The 20,596-nt window shown below is 43.8% G+C and overlaps 1 protein-coding gene across 3 annotated transcripts in view; it reads left to right on the forward strand.

Moving 5' to 3' along the window:
* DMRT1 (doublesex and mab-3 related transcription factor 1) overlaps positions 1-20,596 on the forward strand; it is a 101,983-nt gene that overhangs the window by 53,398 nt on the left and 27,989 nt on the right. For all 3 annotated transcript variants that reach the window (XM_053301311.1, XM_053301310.1, XM_053301312.1), the window contains 2 exons: positions 2,152-2,429; positions 12,103-12,265. In XM_053301311.1, coding sequence (XP_053157286.1) covers positions 2,152-2,429; positions 12,103-12,265 — 441 coding nt within the window. The remainder of the gene's footprint in view (positions 1-2,151; positions 2,430-12,102; positions 12,266-20,596) is intronic.

Genomic DNA, 20,596 nt, shown 5'->3' on the forward strand with positions numbered 1-20,596 from the left:
CTCTCTAAGGTAACCTGGGCCTAAGCCATTCAGGGCTTTAAAGGTAATAACCAGCACTTCGTATTTTGCCCAGAAACATATCGGCAGCCGGTGCAACGGTTTCAAAACAGGCATAATATGGTCTTTCCAAGTTGCCCCAGAGACCAGTCTGGCTGCCGCATTTTGAACTAACTGAAGTTTCTGAACTATGCACAAAGGCAGCCCCACGTAGAGCGCATTGCAGAAGTCAAGCCTGGAGGTTACCTGGTGCACCACTGTTTTGAGGCCGTCCTCTTCAAGGAATGCATGCAGCTGTCGAATCAGCTGAAGCTGATAGAACGCACTCCTGACCATGGCCTCCACCTGAGATGCCAGGGTGAGTCCTGGGTCCACTAGTACTCCCAAGCTGCTTACCTGCTCCTTCCAGGGTAGTGTAACCCCATCCAGCACAGGGAGATCTAACTCACCCCTCAGATTCTGAGCCCCTACAATGAGCACCTCTGTCTTGCTTGGTTTCAGCTTCAATTTGTTATCCCTCATCCAGCCCATTACTGCCTGTAGGCAGCCATTTAGAGAGTGAACACCATTTCCTGATGATGCAGATGAAAAAGAGAAGTAGATTTGGGTGTCATCAGCATACTGATAATACCCAGCACCAAATCTCCTGATGACCTCACCCAGCGGTTTCATGTAGATATTAAAAAGCATTGGTGACAGAATGGAGCCCTGGGGGACTCCATATAACAGCTCCCATTTTGAGGAGCAACTGTCACCAAGCTCCACCATCTGGAATCTACCCAAGAGATAGGAGCAGAACCACTTCAAAACAGTGCCTCCTATCCCCAACTCCCCTAGGTGACCCAGAAGGATACCTTGGTCGATGGTATCAAACACTGCCAAGAGATCCAAGAGAATCACACTCTCTCTGTTGATCCCTTCTGTCAACTTATGTGCTGCCTTTGCTGTATTCCCATAATACATTTTCCCCATTTATGGTCAGATGATATTACCCTTATTTACTCGAATAGAAGACAACTCTGAATTTAAGATGACCCCCTTTAAAAATACAGGTTATATTGTATTTACCCAAAAGGAAGAGGACTCTGAATTTAAGAGTACTCTGTTTTCTAACGTTAAGGAACTTGGAAAAAGTCTTGGATTCAGGTAAATACAGCACTCAGCAAAATTCCAGTTTAAATCAACCGATGACGTCCTCTGTTTCAGAAGAGGGCCTTTTAATACAATCTTCTTTTCTTTTCTTTTCTCTCTCTCTCTCTCCACATGTAGTAAATATGTATTTCCTCCTTAATTGTTGTATGCAGTTCATGCAAGTTTCTCCAGGTTCCAGGGATATGGCATTGTCCCAACATGCAAAGTTTTGAGACAATGCCTGGAAACATGCAAGTCTTCCCTCAGATAGAGAATGCATTTCTATTATAGTCACCTATCGGATACTGTCTGCAATGTCACCAGTTCAGGTGATTCATTTCATCCTCTCTGTGCTGTATCATATTGTTATATTTATATCTATGTATCTACAGACAGATATAAAGTTATCTTCCCCATCGGCTGTGTTCTTCACTGTTGTACAAAGCTATCACACACTGGAGTGCTCATCTAATTCTATTGCTTTTTTAAAAGAGAGAGAGAGAGAGAGAGAGTGTGTGTGTGTGTGTGTGTGTGTGTGTGTGTGTGTGTGTGTGTGTGTGTGTGTAGAAAAAAGCACTAGGTTCAACACCCATTTTCATTGTCTTGTTGTTTGGTAAACATTTTAAGTTTTTGTGCAAGTTTGTGGGAGGCCCCTGTGCTAAGCACATATATTGTGGAGAAGAGCAATAGCAGTGCTGTATTATCTTTGCTCTCTTATATGGCCACATGATACTGCATCAGTAGCACTATATCGAGTTGTGCAGAAGGATCATAGATTATAAACTGCTTCAGGCATACTATGATCATGCAAAGGTCTATCTTCTGGGCATCTGGGATGGCATAGAGATACTTTGAACTCATCCTTCATACTATGTACCTTCTTTGCGCTGCACATTCCTTGCCATCTGCCATTCCCTTTGCTTTGCATTGTGTAGGGCTGAAATGTGCAAAGAGACACGAGTGTGGATTTTTAAAAATTGCTTCTTCTGTGTCATAACCAGCTGTGTTTTCCATTCTTTTCAGAGGGACGGATGCTGATTCAGGACATTCCTTCCCTAACCAGCAGAGGGCATCTGGAGAGCACATCTGACTTGGTTATGGACTCCAACTACTACAGCAGTTTTTACCAGCCATCCCTGTTTCCTCCTTACATGTACAATTACTCCCAGTACCAGATGGCTGTGGCCAGTGAGACCACCTCTGGAGACATGGGGAGCCCACTGGTAGGGTCCCCTGTTAAAAACAGCCTCCGAAGCCTCCCAGCAACCTATATGTCAAGCCAGTCAGGAAACCAGTGGCAGGTACTGTGTAAATTAGTGGTGCTGTAGTGCCATGTGTAAGAACTATGGTCTTGTTTGGAAATTTTACATTCTTTTGGCATCATTGGGATGACTGCAGTAGTGTAAGATCGGGGTGTTGCTGTGACATTTGGTACAGGAATCATACCATCCCTTAGACCAGTGTTTCTCAACGTGTGGGTCCCCAGATGTAATTGGACTTCAACTCCCATAATTCCCAACCAAAGGCCACTGGGGCTGGGGATTATGGGAGTTGAAGTCCAATTACATCTGGGGACCCACATGTTGAGAAATACTGCTTTAGACAGAGTACGTTGAAGTAGCCTAACAGTTACCATCTAAGATTTGCTTCTCAGGCCGAAAACCTTTTTCTTCTTCTTCAGATGACAGCCTATATTAATTTGGGTTTATAGTGTCCTGCTTTGTTCATAGGGTTTAAAAATCTGTCTACCAAGGATCTCGGGCAGCTTTTTATCTTAGGAGGCATTTGCTATTCGTTGTTGTTTGCTTTCAGTTTGCAAAGAGAGAGAGAAATTGGTGGTGGTTGTATCACCAATGATCAGTAATTGACTAATATCCCATATCCTCATGCAAGATGATTTCTATAAACCACAGTATACAACATGACATATACATATGTACCATATTCGTTACAATAGAAAACACATGCATAAGATCTATTATGACTAAATACTGAACTAAAACTAATGAAGCAGTTAGAGGAGTGAAAATCTAAAAGGAGACAATATTTTTCATTATCGTGTGATCATAATATCAAAAGAATGTCAAAGGATATAGGCTGTCATCTGAAAAAAACATTTTGGGCTGAGAAGCAACTCTTAGATGGCAACGGTTAGGCTATTTCAGCATACTCTGTCTAAGGAATGGTGTGATTCTCATACCAAATGCCACAGCGATCTCCAACAAATACAATATTACCCTGAATTTAAGACAAGGCGCTTAAAAAGATAGAGGGGTGGTGGTGGTTATATACAGGTTATATCTTTATTTACCCGAAAGGAAAAGGGATCTGAATTTAAGATGACCTCCTGATTTCTAACATCAAAGAATGTGGGGGGAAACTTAGTCTTCAATTCAGGTAAATACAGTATTCAGTCAACTATAATGCTGTCTCTTTATGAGAAATAGTAGAATACTAGTTGACTTAGCACAGAGCATCTGCGCCCCTAGTTCTCCCTGTCTCTCCTCTCATTTGCCCCCGCCCCAGTTCGTTCTCCCTTGGCGGCCACCTTTTCTCCACGCTGCTTCTCCTTTGTGGCCGGCGGTCCCTGTCAGTAATTGGCAGCTGCTTGCGAACTCTTGCTAGAGCTGCCACACATGGGATTAATGACGGGTACGCCTAGGAGAATTTTATATAAAGAAGATATTAGTGGCTGGTGCCAGAACTCTCTTCACCAAAGCCAATGAGTGGTCACCATACTAAAAGAAATCACTTTTATTTTTTGCATCTTTGGTTTATTTATTTATTCTATTTATTTATTTAACATATTTTTATACCGCCCAAAACTTACGTCTCTGGGCGGTTTACAAAGATTAAAAAGTAAAACATTAATTAAAAACAAAAACAAAAAAATTTAAAAGCAAGAAATTTAAAACACAATTTAAAATTTTAAAACCATATTCTAAAAACAACATGAAAACAATCAAAACAATATCAGTTAAAAGCCTGGGTGAACAGATGTGTCTTTAAAGACTTTTTAAAAATTGCCAGAGATGGGGAGGCTCTTATTTCACTAGGGAGCGCATGCCAAAGCCTCGGGGCAGCAACGGAGAAGGCCAGTCCCTGAGTAGCCACCAGATGAGCCGGTGGCAAATGCAGACAGACCTCTCCTGATGATCTCAATGGACAGTGGGGTTCATAACGAAGAAGACGTTCTCTTAAATACCCAGGGCCCAAGCTGTTTAGGGCTTTATAGGTTATGACCAACACCTTGTATTTTGCCCGGAAATATATCGGCAGCCAGTGTAACTCCTTCAATACGGGAGTAATATGGTCTCTCCTAGATGACCCAGCGACCAGCCTGGCTGCCGCATTCTGGACCAACTGTAGTTTCCGGACTATGTACAAGGGCAGCCCCACATAAAGTGCATTGCAGTAATCCAGTCTGGAGGTTACCTGCAGATGTACCACTGTTCTATACCGCCCTTCCAAAAATAGCTCAGGGCAGTTTACAAAGAGAAACAACAAATAAATAAGGTGGCTCCCTGTCCCCAAAGGGCTCACATTCTAAAACGAAACATAAGATAGACACCAGCAACAGTCCCTGGAAGTACTGTGCTGGGGGTGGATATGGCCAGTTACTCTCCCCCTGCTAAATAAAGAGAATCGCCACGGTAAAAGGTGCCTCTTTGCCTAGTTAGCAGGGTTAAGTTAGATGTTGGATCTCACTGTTTACTTTTTTTTTTCTTCCCCCATTCACATATACAATGAACATTGAAGTCACCCAGCACCACAAGCCTGGGCGACTCTAACACCAAGTCCATCAGCTCAGTTAAGGACTCAGTTGAGCAGTGGGCGATCAGTACACCAACAGAAATCCCAGTCTATCCCTGGTCCCCAAACTTAAGTACATACATTCAATATGGTCTGTCACTCTAACAGGGATCCTGGTAAGGGGGATATTATTCTTGTAGCCCACAGCCACTCTACCTCTCCGCCCCCGGTCCCTCACTCGCTCCTCAACAGAGTACGCTGGAGGGAAAAACTGGGACCACACTGGGCCCCCAGCCTCCCCCAACCAGGTTTCTGTAATACATACCAGGTCGGCACCTTCATCCGTGAGAGCTTGGATGGCAGAACCCTTCAGCTGAGTTGAAATCTTACCCATTGAGTAACATTTTCAACTAGCTTAACCCGTGCAGAGCATCTGCGCTCTAGTAGTTGATAGCTCCCCCACCCCCTGCCACAGCTCCCCTCACCTCAGAGATCTTTCCAGCCTCACCTGAGCCACACTCCTGTTCCTACTCCTTCATCCAGTTGCTTTCATCCCCCTCACCCCTCTTGGTCGCGGCTGCAGTGTTGCTGGTGCCTATTGACCAAGTTGTAGCCCCTATCCCCAGAGATCTCCCCACCCTCACTTGTTCCTCACCCATTCCCCACTCCTGCTTTCTTCCCCAGGAGCAGTAGCAGCGGTTGACCGGGCCCTTCCTCGCTGCCGCCATAGCCACTCATTCCCCATAGGCTGCTGACAGGCCCAGACCCGTCACTTGCCTGCCTCCCCCCACCAATGGCCTCAGTACCCCCCAAACAGCAGCAGTGGTTGCCTGGGCCCTTCCTTGCTGCTGCCACCGCCCTGGCCACTCATTCTCCTCAGGCCACTGACAGGCTCAGGCCCATCCCTCGCCCTTCCTTCTTTCTCTCTTCCACGCCCTTTTTCTCTCATTCTCTCTCCACCATTCGCTCTTCTTCCTTCCTTTCTTCCTTCCTTCCTTCCTTTCTTCCTTTCTTTCTTTCTTTGCTTCCTTCCTTCCTTCCCTTCTTTTTTTTTCTTTTTCTCTTTTCCTCCTTTCTGAGTTAACAGATCTTGTTCATCTTGTTTCCTCATCTAATTCACACAAGAGCAGCCTCCTTCTCCTGAAGGGGCTATATACACACACACACACACACACACACACACATTCCAAGGCACATCCAGGAGAATATATATATATATATTCTCCTGGGTTTGCCTTGGAATGTGCGTCCCAGCACCCAGTTGATTGACTGAGGAGCACCTAGGAGGATTGGTTGCCGCCGCCACAGGCCTGGTCACGGAGGCCAGAGGCAGTGGCAGGCCCGGCCATGGAGGCAAGGCCCAAGAGTGGGGAAAGAAAGTGCAGGGGCAGAAGTGGAGGTGGGGAGGAGAGCTGGCTGGGCCCGGAAACAGAGACTGGGGCAGAAGGGGGGGGGGGAGGTAACCGCTGGCCCCAGAGAGCACACAGATGCTCTGTGCGGAGTTGGCTAATATATATATATATATTCCTCTCTTCTACAATCAAGAACATCTTCCAACCAGTAACAGTTGCATTCCAACTGACCTTAACCATCACAGGCTCCTCCTCCCTTTCTGCATATGGAATCCCCACTGCCCAATCACCACGGTGCCACAGGCTCCTTCTCCCTATCTGCATATGGAATCCCTACTTCCCAATCAGGTGCTTCTGCTCACGAACTCTTGCGAGCGCTGCCACACACAGTATTAGCCATGGGTATGCCTTAGAAAATTATTTATTTATTTATTTGATTTTTATGCCCTCCTTCCAAAATGGCTCAGGGCGGTTTACAATTAAAATATAGATAGATGTTTGAGCAAAACATCCTTTAATGAACCGTAAATGGGAACCATTCCATTTGAAACTAGTTGTAGCTTGGCTGCAGTTAGTAAAAGTATTATTAGCTCCTGTCTTATTTTTGGTAGGAGCCACTCTTTTTTCTGAACAGTGTCTCTCTGCTATGAGTGTTTTAAATCAACAGGCACCATATCTCAATTAGTGGTTGGCAACCCTCTGGGAGAAGCCAACTTGTGGCTCACTTCAGTGGTTCACTCCAGTATAGCCTGTCTCAGTCACTTCAATATAAATAGAAGTTAACATTTCAGTTTTAACAGTTAGGAACCTGTCTAAATGGGAGCAGGCATTTAAAAAGCTTTTCCAAGTAGAAATGGTAGAACCTTCCACGGAAAGCGTATACATGAGGTTTGATGGTTGAGTCTCTCTTGTCGATGGCTTTTCTTTGTTACAAATATCAGATCGGAATAGATTTCCCTCCTAGCCAAGGAGAGAGATGGTATCCAAAACCTCTGACATAAGCCCTTGAACCTGGATATGAAGAGACTCTGAATCTTAATATTCTGAATGCAACATGGTAAAAATCACCATGTTCTCTTTAAGGTAGCTCTATTTTTATTTCCTTCCTATGGCAATGATTAGGAAGAAAATATAAAATAACTGCCTTGGAAAGCGAAAATGAAAAGTTAATTGACTGTACCAAGAAATATATTACATAGTTAATTGCAAGAGGTGTTGAGCTTGTTGACCTAAGCAACTTGTGTGTGAAGGATTTTAAAAACATAGACATTATTTAAGCACCTTATTAGAATATGGTCCCTGAAAGTAGTTTTCTCCTGAACTTTTTTTTTTAAAGTTAACCTTGTCACCAATCCTCAATTGAAAGTTGCCAAGAAAATTTTCATGTGGCAGTACTCCACATGGAGAACTGACAGTGAATGGCTACCCATGGATTGCATAGAGATTTTCCATCCCAGTGCCATACATCCTTAGTAGCTGCTGCCAGTGGCTAGGAGACCCTTCAGATGACTGTGGGAGCTCACATAGCAAGCCATTATCTGAGGCTAGAGCCTCTGTAGGGAGTATTGTCTCCTGCAGTCACTTTTTGGGGAAGCAGGGAGCCATTACATTTGAATCAGCCCTGGTTCATAGCTGTAAAGTCCCCAGTGTGTCATTGGTTGGACCGAAAAGTAAGATGCTGTTGCCTAGAACTGTTGTTGTCTCCTTTTTACAGTACCGGTCATTTTTAGTCATTCGAATGTCTTAGTAGCCCTGCTGGTTTCCTGTTATTTACATAGGATTTTGTATAGAAATAGACTAGCCCAAATTTATGACTAAAGGAAAATCGAGGGCAAAAACAGGGAGAGAGCCTAGATGCAACAGTGCAAAAATAAATCAAATAAAAAGGTGGAGAGTTAAGCGATCCTGAAAATGCTGGTTTAAAATAGTGATTTAAAAAACAAACAAACAAACTGTAGATAAAAGATAGTGAAGAGTTTTCAGAGAACAATTTATAGATTGAATGCTAGGCAGATCTTGTTCTCTTTTTTGCCTAGTTCTGACCAATTTTCCAAAAAAGCCATCTGAATTGTAAGTATTGGAGCCAATATTGCTGGATTCTCTCTGCCGCCTAAATCAGTTCTGGTTTGCCACACAGGGAGAATATCGCACACTGTATTTATAAGATACCCTTCACAATACAGATTTATGCTAAAAGTAACCTAATGTTTCTGACAGCTCAAGTGTGACATGAATATAATCCATATTTCTTGGAGAAGCTAATCTAAGCTGTTTATTTTCCGATACTGCTGATAGGGCTATATCTCTTGATGTCACAGCGGTTGAGATTCTGATGGTAACATATTGTTTGTGGGTCACTGCTTTTGTCTAAAATAGTAGGTTGGGACAGAATAGCAAAGGTTAATTAAGTTTGTCTATCAAGGTGGGACAGATATAGATGGCACTTGTGCTTTTCATCCTCGTATCCAAGGGAGGGAAACCACAGTGGAGTCTCCCCCGCCCCGCTCCAATAGTGGAAAAGGCACTCAGTAGGAACTCTGCTGTTCCAATAAGTCCAAATGGAGTAATGCTTAACATTAATTCTTGATGTGGCAATGCTGAAAGCCTCTTTCTTTTGAGGCTCTGGATGATCACAGCAATTATCCCAGGAGAAGAGGAGTTTATTACAGGGTGGGAATACTGCCATCCATTTACTATGTCTGATTGCAATAATCTGTGAACTCCATTTACCAGAGAGTTTGAATTTGTGGGTTTGAATTGAGAGTTTGGTTTGAGAGTTTGAATTCAAAAGTTTGAATTTAAATTCAAGAGTTTGAGAGTTTGAATTTTCTGGAACTGACAAAGAAACTACAACTTTGCAACCTGTCCTGCCATCACAGAATGCGTGTGGGGCTCAGCTGTTCCTACCTTCCTCCTGTTGCCTAAGACAGGAAGATCTCACCTCTCCAGTGAAAGGCAAATATGCTCAGGGCTAGCTCAAGGTTTTCTGGTGCCCCAGGTAAAGCCTGGTTGTGGTGCCTCCCTTCACCCACGCAGGTGGGCAGGCAGCAACATATCCCGCCCAGCCACCCACTTGCTCCCCTCACCTCTCTGCCTCTGCCTGTTGCTACTGCTGCTGTAGTGCATTATGACATCACTGCATGACATGGCTACATCGTTATAGTGTACTGTGGCAGGCAGGCTCCACACCAAGAGCAGTGGAAGTAGCTAGCAAAAAGAACAAGTGGACAGCGGATGCAGAGTGCCCGCTCATTCACCCTCTTGTTCACTGGCTCAGACAACAGGAGGTGCCTGCCTGGGTTAAGGGGGCAGGTGGTGGCACCCTCTGCCCCTGCTGAATGCTCTCCTCATCCTTGTTACTGCAGCTGTCAGCAGGGAGATTGCAGGCAAGCACCCGTGCCCCAATGGATTATAATTTCAGTTCACAGGGCGGTGCATGACCCAGGTCGTTGGTGCCCCTTCTCACTTGGCGCTGTAGGCAACTGACTAGTTTGCCTATTGGATGGGTCGGTCTTTGTGTGTTCTGAACACATTTCCTTCTTCCTGTGTGGGCTATAACAAGTTGGCTGAAGCCACATGTGGCCTGAACTAGTGCAGACTTGCTGTGTGTTGTTGCTGTCCATGTATGTTGGTGCTATCCAAGATTTACAACTGCAACTTTCAATAGGGCTCTCTAACTTGGGCCTGGAATGACAGCAAAGAAGAAGATCTTAACAAGGGGCATTTATTTGTTAGAGGTTGTTGGAATATATTTGTTTTCTACCTAGCGATTGGTGAATTCCAAACTAGATGTGACTTGAATCACATCATTGGCCCTGGTGTTTGTTGGTGCTTGCTTGCTTGAAATAGTGTGTGCCGCAGGAGAGTCCAGGAGATCACTAGATAAGGGGTCTGGCTAAAGTCCTTTGTTGCCCTTGTTGCAGTTCTGATCCAATGCAACCCTTTCCTATGTGTGCTGTTTACAGAAGGGAAAACAAGCATGTCAGGGCCAATGATGTAATTAAATACATGTCTGAATGGGTCTCCGCCTCAGTGCAGTTTCTCATTTTGAAATCTATAAGAATTAAGCTGCTGTTTGTTCCTTCTAAACCTCTGCCTTCACTTCCACGATTATCATGCATTTCTTGACACGCCTGACACATTAAGGCAAGGATTTCCAATATCTCTCAAGCTAAAAGACTGAATGCAAAGCCCTCGCCGTCCTCAGTGGATGATCTCCTAGGTCTCCTTTATAATGCAGTGCTAAGGTCAAGCATTTTTATGTTTGGCTGGTTCTTTACTGTTACTATAAAATAGGGTAGCTAAGCTCTATAAAAAGGAAACCTTGTGGCTCAGATTTACTGTGGTATATATTCTAAACAGTTTAATAAAACAAAACCTAAAGCTTTCTAGATTTTCTTCAGTGGTTAATCCAGTGCATATTGTTTGCAGAGCCTAGCCTCCATCTGTCGGTCGTACCGTGGTTCACAGACTTGGTGCGGGTAATAAGATTATAAAACATGTCTCTTGCTAGCCAGTACCACATACTACTAATAATAGTTGTAATAATTCATTGAATCCTGGGATTTCAGGTGTTTTTTTTTTTTTTTAAGGAATAGAAGAGGGAGGGGGGAACCAGGAAGGCTTGAAAGGAAACAGGTCATTGCCCACATTCCCTGGAGAAGGAAAACAAACTAGACATCCTTTCAGCACCAATGGGTAGTGGCGCCATTTTATTGCAGCTAAAATTATATTGTCCCTGTCCAGTGATTATTTTTAGGGAATGCATGGGAAAGCAAAAGATGTGAGATAACAGCATCAAAAGCAGGCTGAAAAACTAACCTGTGTAGATAGTTTCCCCATAATGTGGAAGCATCACAGTTGCATAGAGTTACAGGATGAATTTCCTATATTTGGATTCAAAATTCTGTAAATTGCTGGCATCCCAAATAGTTGTTTGGGTTCTGGTTGTTCTTGAATTAATGGCAGCATATTAAGTCAAAGAATATTGGCAAGTTTAACCAATTCCTTGGTCTTTGCCTTTCTATCTGGAAGACTGGTAGATAGATCTAGATTTGCTACATATCACTAACTACTGATTGTAGTTTTTGGCCTATAGCTTTTAGGACAGGATGGGAAGAGTACGATTCAAGACTAATTTGTACACATCAACACAAAATTGACTGAAGAAACCAATTTCTGTCATTTAGTTTGGTGTAAAACTGAAATGAATAATTTGACTGTTTGACAAGACTGCTGTGAGGCACTGATTCACTATCCAGTGTATGTAATGTATGATGGTAAGTGTCAGGGAAGTTTGTTGAAATGGTGTTTCTTTAAACTGAGAATGTAGCCCTCCTTAGAGTGGCATCTGTATGTGACTTTTGAAGTTGAAGACAAACAGTGGTTTTTAAGAGAGCGGAAAGTAGTTTGTCAGAAAGAGCCTTCACTTCCCATGGTGTAGAAATCCATTTATTTCCATTTACTTTGCCTCACTGTTGACTCTGGCCAAACAGGTTTTGCAGGTTTTTGAGCACTGCACAAACCACATTGATGATAGTGCGACAATAGTGTGTAAACCATAGGAAGCTACTTTCAGCTTTCTGAAACAAACTATCATATACTTCCAGCCTGAAAGCATTTCCAGCAAATTGGAGCATTTACACTGATACCACTTTTGCGGGGAGCAGATTGACCCTTTCAGGTGCAAATGTTCTCAGGTTACCATTCCAGTTACAAATTCAATGGAAGATGTGTGGTGGTGTTTTCTTCACTTAAAGAATAAATTTGAGAGGAAAATGATCTCTTCCCATCCAATAAATAAGTGCATTTCTCTTTCTTGTCTCACATGTGGGTTTCATGCTCCTTTCCCTGCTGTTTCTCTAAACAGGTAAAAAGCCCAGAGAACCGCCACAGCATGAGTTCCCAGTACCGGATGCATTCTTACTATCCTTCCACCTCCTTCCTGGGACAGAGTGTTGGGACCCCTGCCTGCTTTCCCCAGATTTTCACTTTGGAGGAGAACCCCTCTTACTCTGAAACAAAAGCAAATGGTAAGCATACCGTCATCCAAACTTAATGAGGAGACTGGGAGGGCTTTAATTTAAAAGCAAGTGGCAGTGGCTTTCATCTAGGCAGAAATGTGTATCATTGGGGATGAGTGAACAGTCAACATTTTTCTTTCTGTTTCCAAATTACTAAAAAAAGAACATTTAAAAGGTTCATTCACTTATTATTTTTCCTTAACTTTCTACTTGCCCCATAGGTAGCAACAGTTTTTTATTTATCTTTATTTAGTGGTCCAGCTACTTGGTTTCAGATTCTAGAGCATAATGTGCCCCCTCCCCCACTAACACATTCCTTCTCTACTTGGGTACATTGAAACTAGAATTAGGGTGGGGTGGGTTTTTTTTTAAAAAAGCATCCCAAAATGTGGTCATAATTCTGGGGAGGCAGGGGGAGAGTTGTGTGTCTTGTGCATTTTTAAACTGCAGAAAATGCAGTGTTTTCAATCATTATTGACTACTCGTCCAGATGATATTCCACATACTGATATTGTTCCCTAAGTTAGCTCATCAATCAGCTACAGACAAGAGGGAGATGTAATTTACTGTGCTCAAGCTGTGTTTTCCAAGCTCTGACGGAGTGTTTTTCCATAGCAGGGGAACTTGCCCAATGCAAGAAGTACAGGTACAATTATGAAAGGTGTGAATAAAAGCACACCACACACCTTTTTGATAGTTCTCCTAATAGTCCCCCCTTTTCTCTCATACATTGATCATTTCAAGCACAAGCTGTACGTTTTCAATTCAAAAGCATATGGATGTCTGTATTCCTCTCTGTGCTTTCTCTGCACCCTAAAAACTGCCACATCACAGTGTGTGCTGACTGGGGCGGGAAGGTGTTGACCCGATACATATTTTATACTTACCAAATTGGGAGCATTCATTGGTCCAAAATACAGCCCTCCTTCGTCTCCCTTTCTCTGCCTTCCTCCTGTTGGATGCCAGAATGAACTTTAACCAATAACCACATTATACCTGGTATGGACATGAGACTTTGCTGTATAAGTACAGACAGAGCCATATGTGTTCTGCAGTTCTTCCATTGCACAATACAAGCGTGGAAGTTTGTGAGTACAGAATCTGGCACCCTGAGGATCTGCTCCTGTATATGTGAGCATTGCCTTGTGAAGTCGTAGAATCCCCAGTCAGTGGAGGCAGATTTCAGTGTTCTCCATAAGCTTATTCCCATGAGGAACAGGATAAATTAGGCAAAGCAGCATATGAATGTATTGAACATTTGAAGACAGTTAACATGATTGACATAAGATGGGCATGAATGTGACAGGTGCCATCTATTGAGATAGACAAGCGCAGTGTCCAGCTGAATAATCATCAAGAAATTGCAATGGACCAGATGGACATACTGTTCAAACTCCTATGACAAGGCCCATCCATCCTCCACTTTTCTATGGATTGGTCAGTACAATTCAGACCAGCTTGCCACAAGCAGAGAGGTACATTGAGAACAAATGATTCGGTGCAAGTGAGCCAAGCCGTGATGAGAAGGCAAAATAAAAATTCAGGGACACAGGCTAATCTGGAAGTGATTTCAGACTGACTGTTATGTATAACTGATGATCAGTTCAGAGGCAGAGTTATAATAAGGCTCGTGGATCCCAAGAACCCATGCTGCCCTGCCTCTGGGGACACCCTTGTTAACCTACTGTCCTCCCTGTGACGTGATGCACCATGCTGCCCAGCTCCCCAGTGGTGTGCTCCTACAGCCCACTGCTGCTTCCTGCCCAGCCCCAGCAGCACATTGCAGGGCATGATAGTTCTACCATGCCATCGCTGGGGGTGCAGCGCCACAGCCACCACCACCATTGGGATCATGCCGTCACCACGGTGCTGGGGGAGGGTTGTCTATGAGAACATGGACCACCGATGCCCTCCCTATGCCACAATCAATTAGACATAAGAATTGCTTTACTGTGAGACCTAGGGTCCATCAAAGAACATGAAAGTCTATGAAACAAATTCTTGTTTTCTCCTGATGAAAAACTCTCATACACTGTATATTACTAGAGAAGAAAAGGTGCAGGAGCCTAGTACATGGTAGGATTTTGCTAAAATGCCAGCTGACCAAGCTTGTAATTGGGGAAAAGCTGTAGATCTGTACATAAAAATAATACTTGGACACTTATGGTGCTTCCTATGGCAAGAGAAACTGTAGGGTGCAAATTGATTTTCAAAATGAAGCACCATGCAGAAGGAGATGTCCCAATGCTATAAAGCAAGGCTAGTAGCAATAGCAATAGCACTTACATTTATATACCGCTCTATAGCCGAAGCTCTCTAAGCGGTTTACAATGATTTAGCATATTGCCCCCAACATTCTGGGTACTCATTTTACCGACCTCGGAAGGATGGAAGGCTGAGTCAACCTTGAGCCTCTGGTCAGGATCTAACTTGTAACCTTCTGGTTACAGGGCGGCAGTTTTACCACTGCGCCACCAGGGGCTCTTTAGTAGCTAAAAGATATTCTCAGAAGGAAGTCTTCTACTCTTTTATAGCTTCCCTAACTCTACTTGTTAGCCACTCTGGTGTCCTCTTGAACTTGGTGGTGCCTTTTTTCCTTCTTGGTATACATTCCAACTGAGCTTCTATTAATATGGTTTTAAATAAGTCCCATGCCTTCTGGAGTGATTTGACCCTTTCAGCTTCCTTCTTACCAGTCCCTTCATTCTTGAGAAGTTTCCTTTTCTGAAGTCTAATGCATCTGTGTTGGACTTCCTTGGCAGTGCTTCGCTTGCGTATAAGCTGAATTGGGTCACACTCTACTGTTCCCCAATGGTTCTACAATTCTGACATCTCACACCAGGTCCTGGGCACCACCTGGGATTAAGTCCAAGGTTGCCTTCTCTCTGGTTAGTTCCACGACCAACTGTTCTAAGACACAGTCTTTTAGCATGTCTAGAAATTTGGCCTATCTGTCAATACCTGCATGTGAATTTGCCCAGTCTATGTGAGAGTAATTGAAGTCACCTATTATTACAGCTCTGTCTCTCTTTAGCGCCTTTCTGAGTTGCTTCTCCAACTCCAGGTCTCTCTCAGCATTTTGATCCGGAGGGCAATAGCACGTCCCTAGTAACACATTTCCTTTCAGTCCTTGTATTGTCACCCATAATGATTCTGTTGAGGACTCTGGTGCTCCTAGGTTTTCTGGCTTTTTGGATTCTATTCCATATTTAATATACAGTGCTACTCCACCTTTTTGTAGAGTTTGTATCTAGGAATAACAGTTTCCCACTAGTTTTCACAGTTCCACCAGGCTTCTGTTATGCCCACTATATCTATCTTTTCATTAGCAACCAAGCACTCCAGCTTGTCCATCTTGGCTCAGAAGCTTCTGGCATTGGTATATAAACACTTATATGCCAAATCTCTTAACTGGCATTGGTGTGTGCTATCTCCCTTACTGTCATTTGACCTTTTTGACCAGCTGCCATGTGCTTCCATCTGCTCTACTCCTGGTTCTACTCTGTCCCCTCCCAGCTTATCTGAAAAGTGTGCACCCCCTCAACTTTGGGGATTTTGCTTGCCGAACCAGATACCAGTTCTTGTCAGCAATCCCTCAGGTGTCTTTTTAAAAACTGCTCTGCAATCTTTTTGATTTTAAGTGCCAACAGTAAAGCAACTGGGGAACATATCCTATTATCTTGGAATACAAATAGAAAAAGAACAAGATGGAGGTTATTTTCTTAATCAGAACAAAAGATAAAAGATTTGATAGAATGTCTAAGTCTCACACATGCCAAGGAAGACAGCACACCAGTGGAAGCAAGATGCAAACAGCGAGCTTCTTCCAGACAATGGTCAACATGGGAAAGCAATTGGGAAACTTCTATATATCGCTACAGTAACAAGACCAGACATCTCGGGAGCTGTGGGGATTTTAATCAGGAAGGTGAGTACACCCACCAAAAATGATTGTATTGCAGTTAAAAGACTGGGTAGGTACCTTAAAGGTACACCCTATCTAAAACTGAAACTGCCATCAAGTAGTAATCCTCGACTAGACTGGGCAGAAGATAGAACAGATCATAATTCCACAAGTGGATACCTGTTCGTTAATGGAAGTGGAGCAATTCATTGGTTCAGCTAAAAGCAAAACATTGTTGCTCTTTCCTCTATAGAAGCGGAATATGTGTCAGCCACTCAGGTTTGCCAGGAGATGGCATGGATACACAAATAGTTGCAATACTTTGGAGCTGATGAAGCAAAACTAACTGAATTGTTTCAAGACAATCAAAGTTTTATTTGGCTTTCACAAATGGAGAAGACCAAAATCCAATACAAAGCATATTGAGACAAAATACCAATATGTACATGATATTCAAGAAAAGAGTCACATGGAGTTAAAATACTGCCCAACAGAGATGTTAGCAGATGTACTCACAAAGCCTTTGCCAAGAGATCATTTTCTTGATTGTGAGAGATGATGGGAGTTGTTGATTAGTGCCGGAGCAATTAGGAGAGTTAGAATTCTAAAGCATTGCCCTTAGCGGCAAAGTAGCCTCTTCTGGCCACTAGAGGCATGAGGAGTCATGTATGTTCATAGGTCTCCCCTGGTCAGTTAGAATCAGAACTGTTCAGTTGTTGGAGGCTAGCTCCTGTTTGGATATATTGCTCTCTCACTCAGTCTGTGCTGTTTTAGTTTCTTCATACATCTTTATTTGTTTTTGTTTTTTTAACTCAACCTAATGTCTCCAGATAATCTCTTGGGCTGAACTTCTTTACCACCAAAGCATATTCTGCTGTGTGATGGTTTTAATAATGTTTCTCCTCACACCCCTCAATACTCCCTGCCTTCTTCTCCCATGTTCCTGACCTACTTTCTTCATCACAGGTACAATACAACAGCTGAACTCCGGAGATCTTGTTTGTATTCAAATGTGGTATTTTCCTAAACTGACCAGATTTAAAAAAAAAAAAAAAAAACACACACACACAACCATAATAACTAAAACAGATTTCATTTCAGCTCCCAAAACACAGGAACCAAATGGATTCAGTTTGGTAACTGGCATTGGTTATTCCCACCCTAAAAGGTAGAGGATTGGCAGTAGATAACAACTATGAGCAAAGCTGCACAGGAGAATTCCGGGCACGTATATTTGGAAATAGAGAAAGTTTCCTAGGGAAAAGTAGGAATATCCCACCTTCTTTTTCTTGCTGTTGATACTTCTTGGTCACTTTGTAGCCAGCTGTGTGAGCTGAAGACTGTGCTTGGACTTAGTGGCTCAAAAGTGCTGGCAGCATTCTCAGTTACTAACCAATGGAGTTGTCTGGATTGGGTTATAATACTTTGAGATTTGGCTTATTCCTCTTCACAAAGCAGGGGTCGGAAATCTACTGTCTACCCAAGAGTCACTTTTCTTCACCCCCAAGCCCAGGGTGGCCCTACTGGAAGTCTCTTCAGCTGTTGGTCTCTTTGCCTTTGTTCTATCCCATCTGCTGGAGGCGAGCAGGAACTAGAGTCCTGCTTTCTGAAGTCAGTAAGAGAAGGGACTGGTGGGACACTGGGGCAGGGAGCACAGGGGTCTTGGTGTCACAGAGTTGATAGGCACCACCTCCTTCAATGAAGACTTGGAAAATGTATTTGGAGCATCTTATCTTTTGTTTTCAAGTCAGTCAGTCTTTGAAGAAACCTGAAACCCTGGCATTGGCTATGTTCAGGCTTAGGACAGGAGGGAATTAGTAAAAAGGGAAGTGTTTAACCCTCCCCTGTGCCTGCTGAGTTTTCATCTACAAATGCCTCTCCTTGACTGGTTTTCCCCACCAACCATCATAACCTTTTCTTAGAGCCCAGATGGGTGAAAAACAGAAAAAGAATATTAATAGACCATGGGAGGGTGTTTGGGAAGAATTGACAGGTGCAAGCAAGTTAAATCGCCTGCCTGCCAGATTCTGCTCCACAAAATCCTTGCCCCCAAATTAGCCTTATAAAGCAAAAGGGGTTGGGAGCCCTGTGTTTGCTCCACAACATATCACTCAACCCTTAAAAAGAATGTATCATGCTTAAACACTTTCTAATTTTAAAATATAATTTCCAAATGTTGCATTTTAAAGATCTATGAAGAAAGTGATTATTTCATTTCAGGCAGGAGGGATTGATTTAATCATATTGAAACAATCTAAGTTTGGAAGTTTCAGGGTGCTTGGTTATCTTCCAAGTGACTGATATCATGATGAGGTGAGAATTTTACAAATCTCAGCTGAATGACTTCATCTCTCCAATCACACTGCTAATAGCAAGCTTCCAGCTCCTTGTCATTTTCCTGTGTAGCCTGCAGTGGTGGCACCAGGAAAAGAATACGTGTGGGGACAAAAGGGATTCCAGAAAGTAACTCCGTCTTACATGTTAGGCTTTCTCAAGCAGATGTCACTATACTTCACGTTGATTCTCCAGTCCTAAACTTGTTTACTCAGAATCTGTATATATACTAGCTTAACCTTCACAGAGCATCTGCGCACTGGTACTTGATTTCCCTCCTCAACTCAGAGATCTCTCTACCCTCACCTGAGCCGCGCGCCGCCTCCTCCTCCTCCATCCGGTCACCCCTCTTGGTCACTCCTCCATCCCTTTACTTCATCCCCCTCACCCCTCTTGGAGGTGGTTGCAGCGTTGCTGGCACCTATTGGCCAAGCTGCAGCCCCTATCCCCAGAAACCTCTCCACCCTCACACCGCTCCTGCTCCTCCCCACAGGAGCAGCAGCAGCAGTTGACCAGGCCCTTCCTTGCTGCTGTCGCTGCCACCATGGCAGCTCATTCCTCTCAGTCTGCTGACGTGCCCCCGCACCATTCCTTCTTTCTCTCTTCCCCTCCCTTCTTTTTCTCTTTCTCTCTCCTCCACTTGCTCTTCCCCTCTGTCTTTCTTCCCCTCACTACTTCTCTCTCTCTCTCCCTTCCTGAGTTAACAGATTTTGTTCATCTTGTTTCCTCATCTAATTCACATGGCAGCCTCTTCCTGAAGGGGCTCTTCCCTCCCTCGCAACCCATCTCTTCGCAGACCCCTGCCCACTATATTCCTCTTCTCTACAGTCAAGAACATCTTCTTGACTGACTGACACTGCCCAGTCAGATGCTTCTGCTCGTGAACTCTTGCGAGAGCTGCCACACACGGGATTAGCCATGGGTATGCCTTAGAGAATTCTATGTAGAGATGAGCTGAGGACATACGTGGCAAGCCCTGCCCACACAGTGCTTTACCAATGGGAGGTAACAAAGCAGAAGCACCGTGGCAATTGGGCAGTGGGGATTCCATATGCAGATAGGGAGGAGCAACCTGTGATGGTTAAGGTCAGTTGGAATGCAACTGTTACTGGTTTGAGTATATTCTTGATTGGAGAGAAGAATCTCACATATATATATATATATATATACACACACACATATATACACACACACACATATATACACACACACACATATACATACACATAAATAAAAAAGGATAGTGGGCAGAGATCTGCAAAGAGAGGGGTTGTAAGGAAGGAAAGAGCACCTTCAGGAGAAGGGGGCTGCCACTCTGCGAGGAAACAAGATGAACAAGGTCTGTTAATTCAGGAAGGAGAGAGAAGGAAAGAAAGAAGATGGGGGAAGAGCAAGTGGAGGAGAAAGAGAAAAAGAAGGGAGGGGAAGAGAGAAAAAGGAAGGTTGAGGGATGGGCCCGGGCCTGTCAGCGGCCTGAGGGGAACGAGCAGCGATGGCGGCAGCAAGGAAGGGCTCAGTCAACCGTTGCTGCTGCTCCTCCTCCTCCTTCAGGGAGGGGCAGGAGCGAGGTGAGGGTGGGGTGGTCTTTGCAGTTAGGGGGCTGTGGCTTGGTAAATCAGGGCAGGCAGCACCACAGCTGCAACCAGGAGAGGTGAGGGGGATGGAACAACAGGATGGAGGAGCGACCAAGAGCGGTGAGGAAGATAAATGCAATGGGATGAAGGAGGAGAAGGAGCAGGTGTGCAGCTCAGGTGAGGGTGAAGAGATCCTTGAGGTGAGGGGGCTGTGGTGGGGGGGGTGAGGGGAGCAAACAAATACTAGCACGCAGATGCTCTGCGCAGGTTATGCTAGTTGACGCTTATTTCAGTAAAGTTTATATAGGCACTCTCTGAGTTACAAATATTTTTACATGCAACAAAGCTCCATAACATATTACATTAAAGAAGTTCCCAACTTACAAATGTCAACCCGCACATACAAACAAGTCATCACTACTCTTGGGAACTATTTATGTCCAGATTTATGAACATCCGATTTACAAACAAACTTTTGGAACACAGCCTGTTTGTTAGTTGAGGACTTACTGTATTCAAGTAAATAGC

The sequence above is a fragment of the Hemicordylus capensis genome, chromosome 2 (genome assembly GCF_027244095.1).
Source record: "Hemicordylus capensis ecotype Gifberg chromosome 2, rHemCap1.1.pri, whole genome shotgun sequence".
NCBI classification, from domain to species: domain Eukaryota; kingdom Metazoa; phylum Chordata; class Lepidosauria; order Squamata; family Cordylidae; genus Hemicordylus; species Hemicordylus capensis.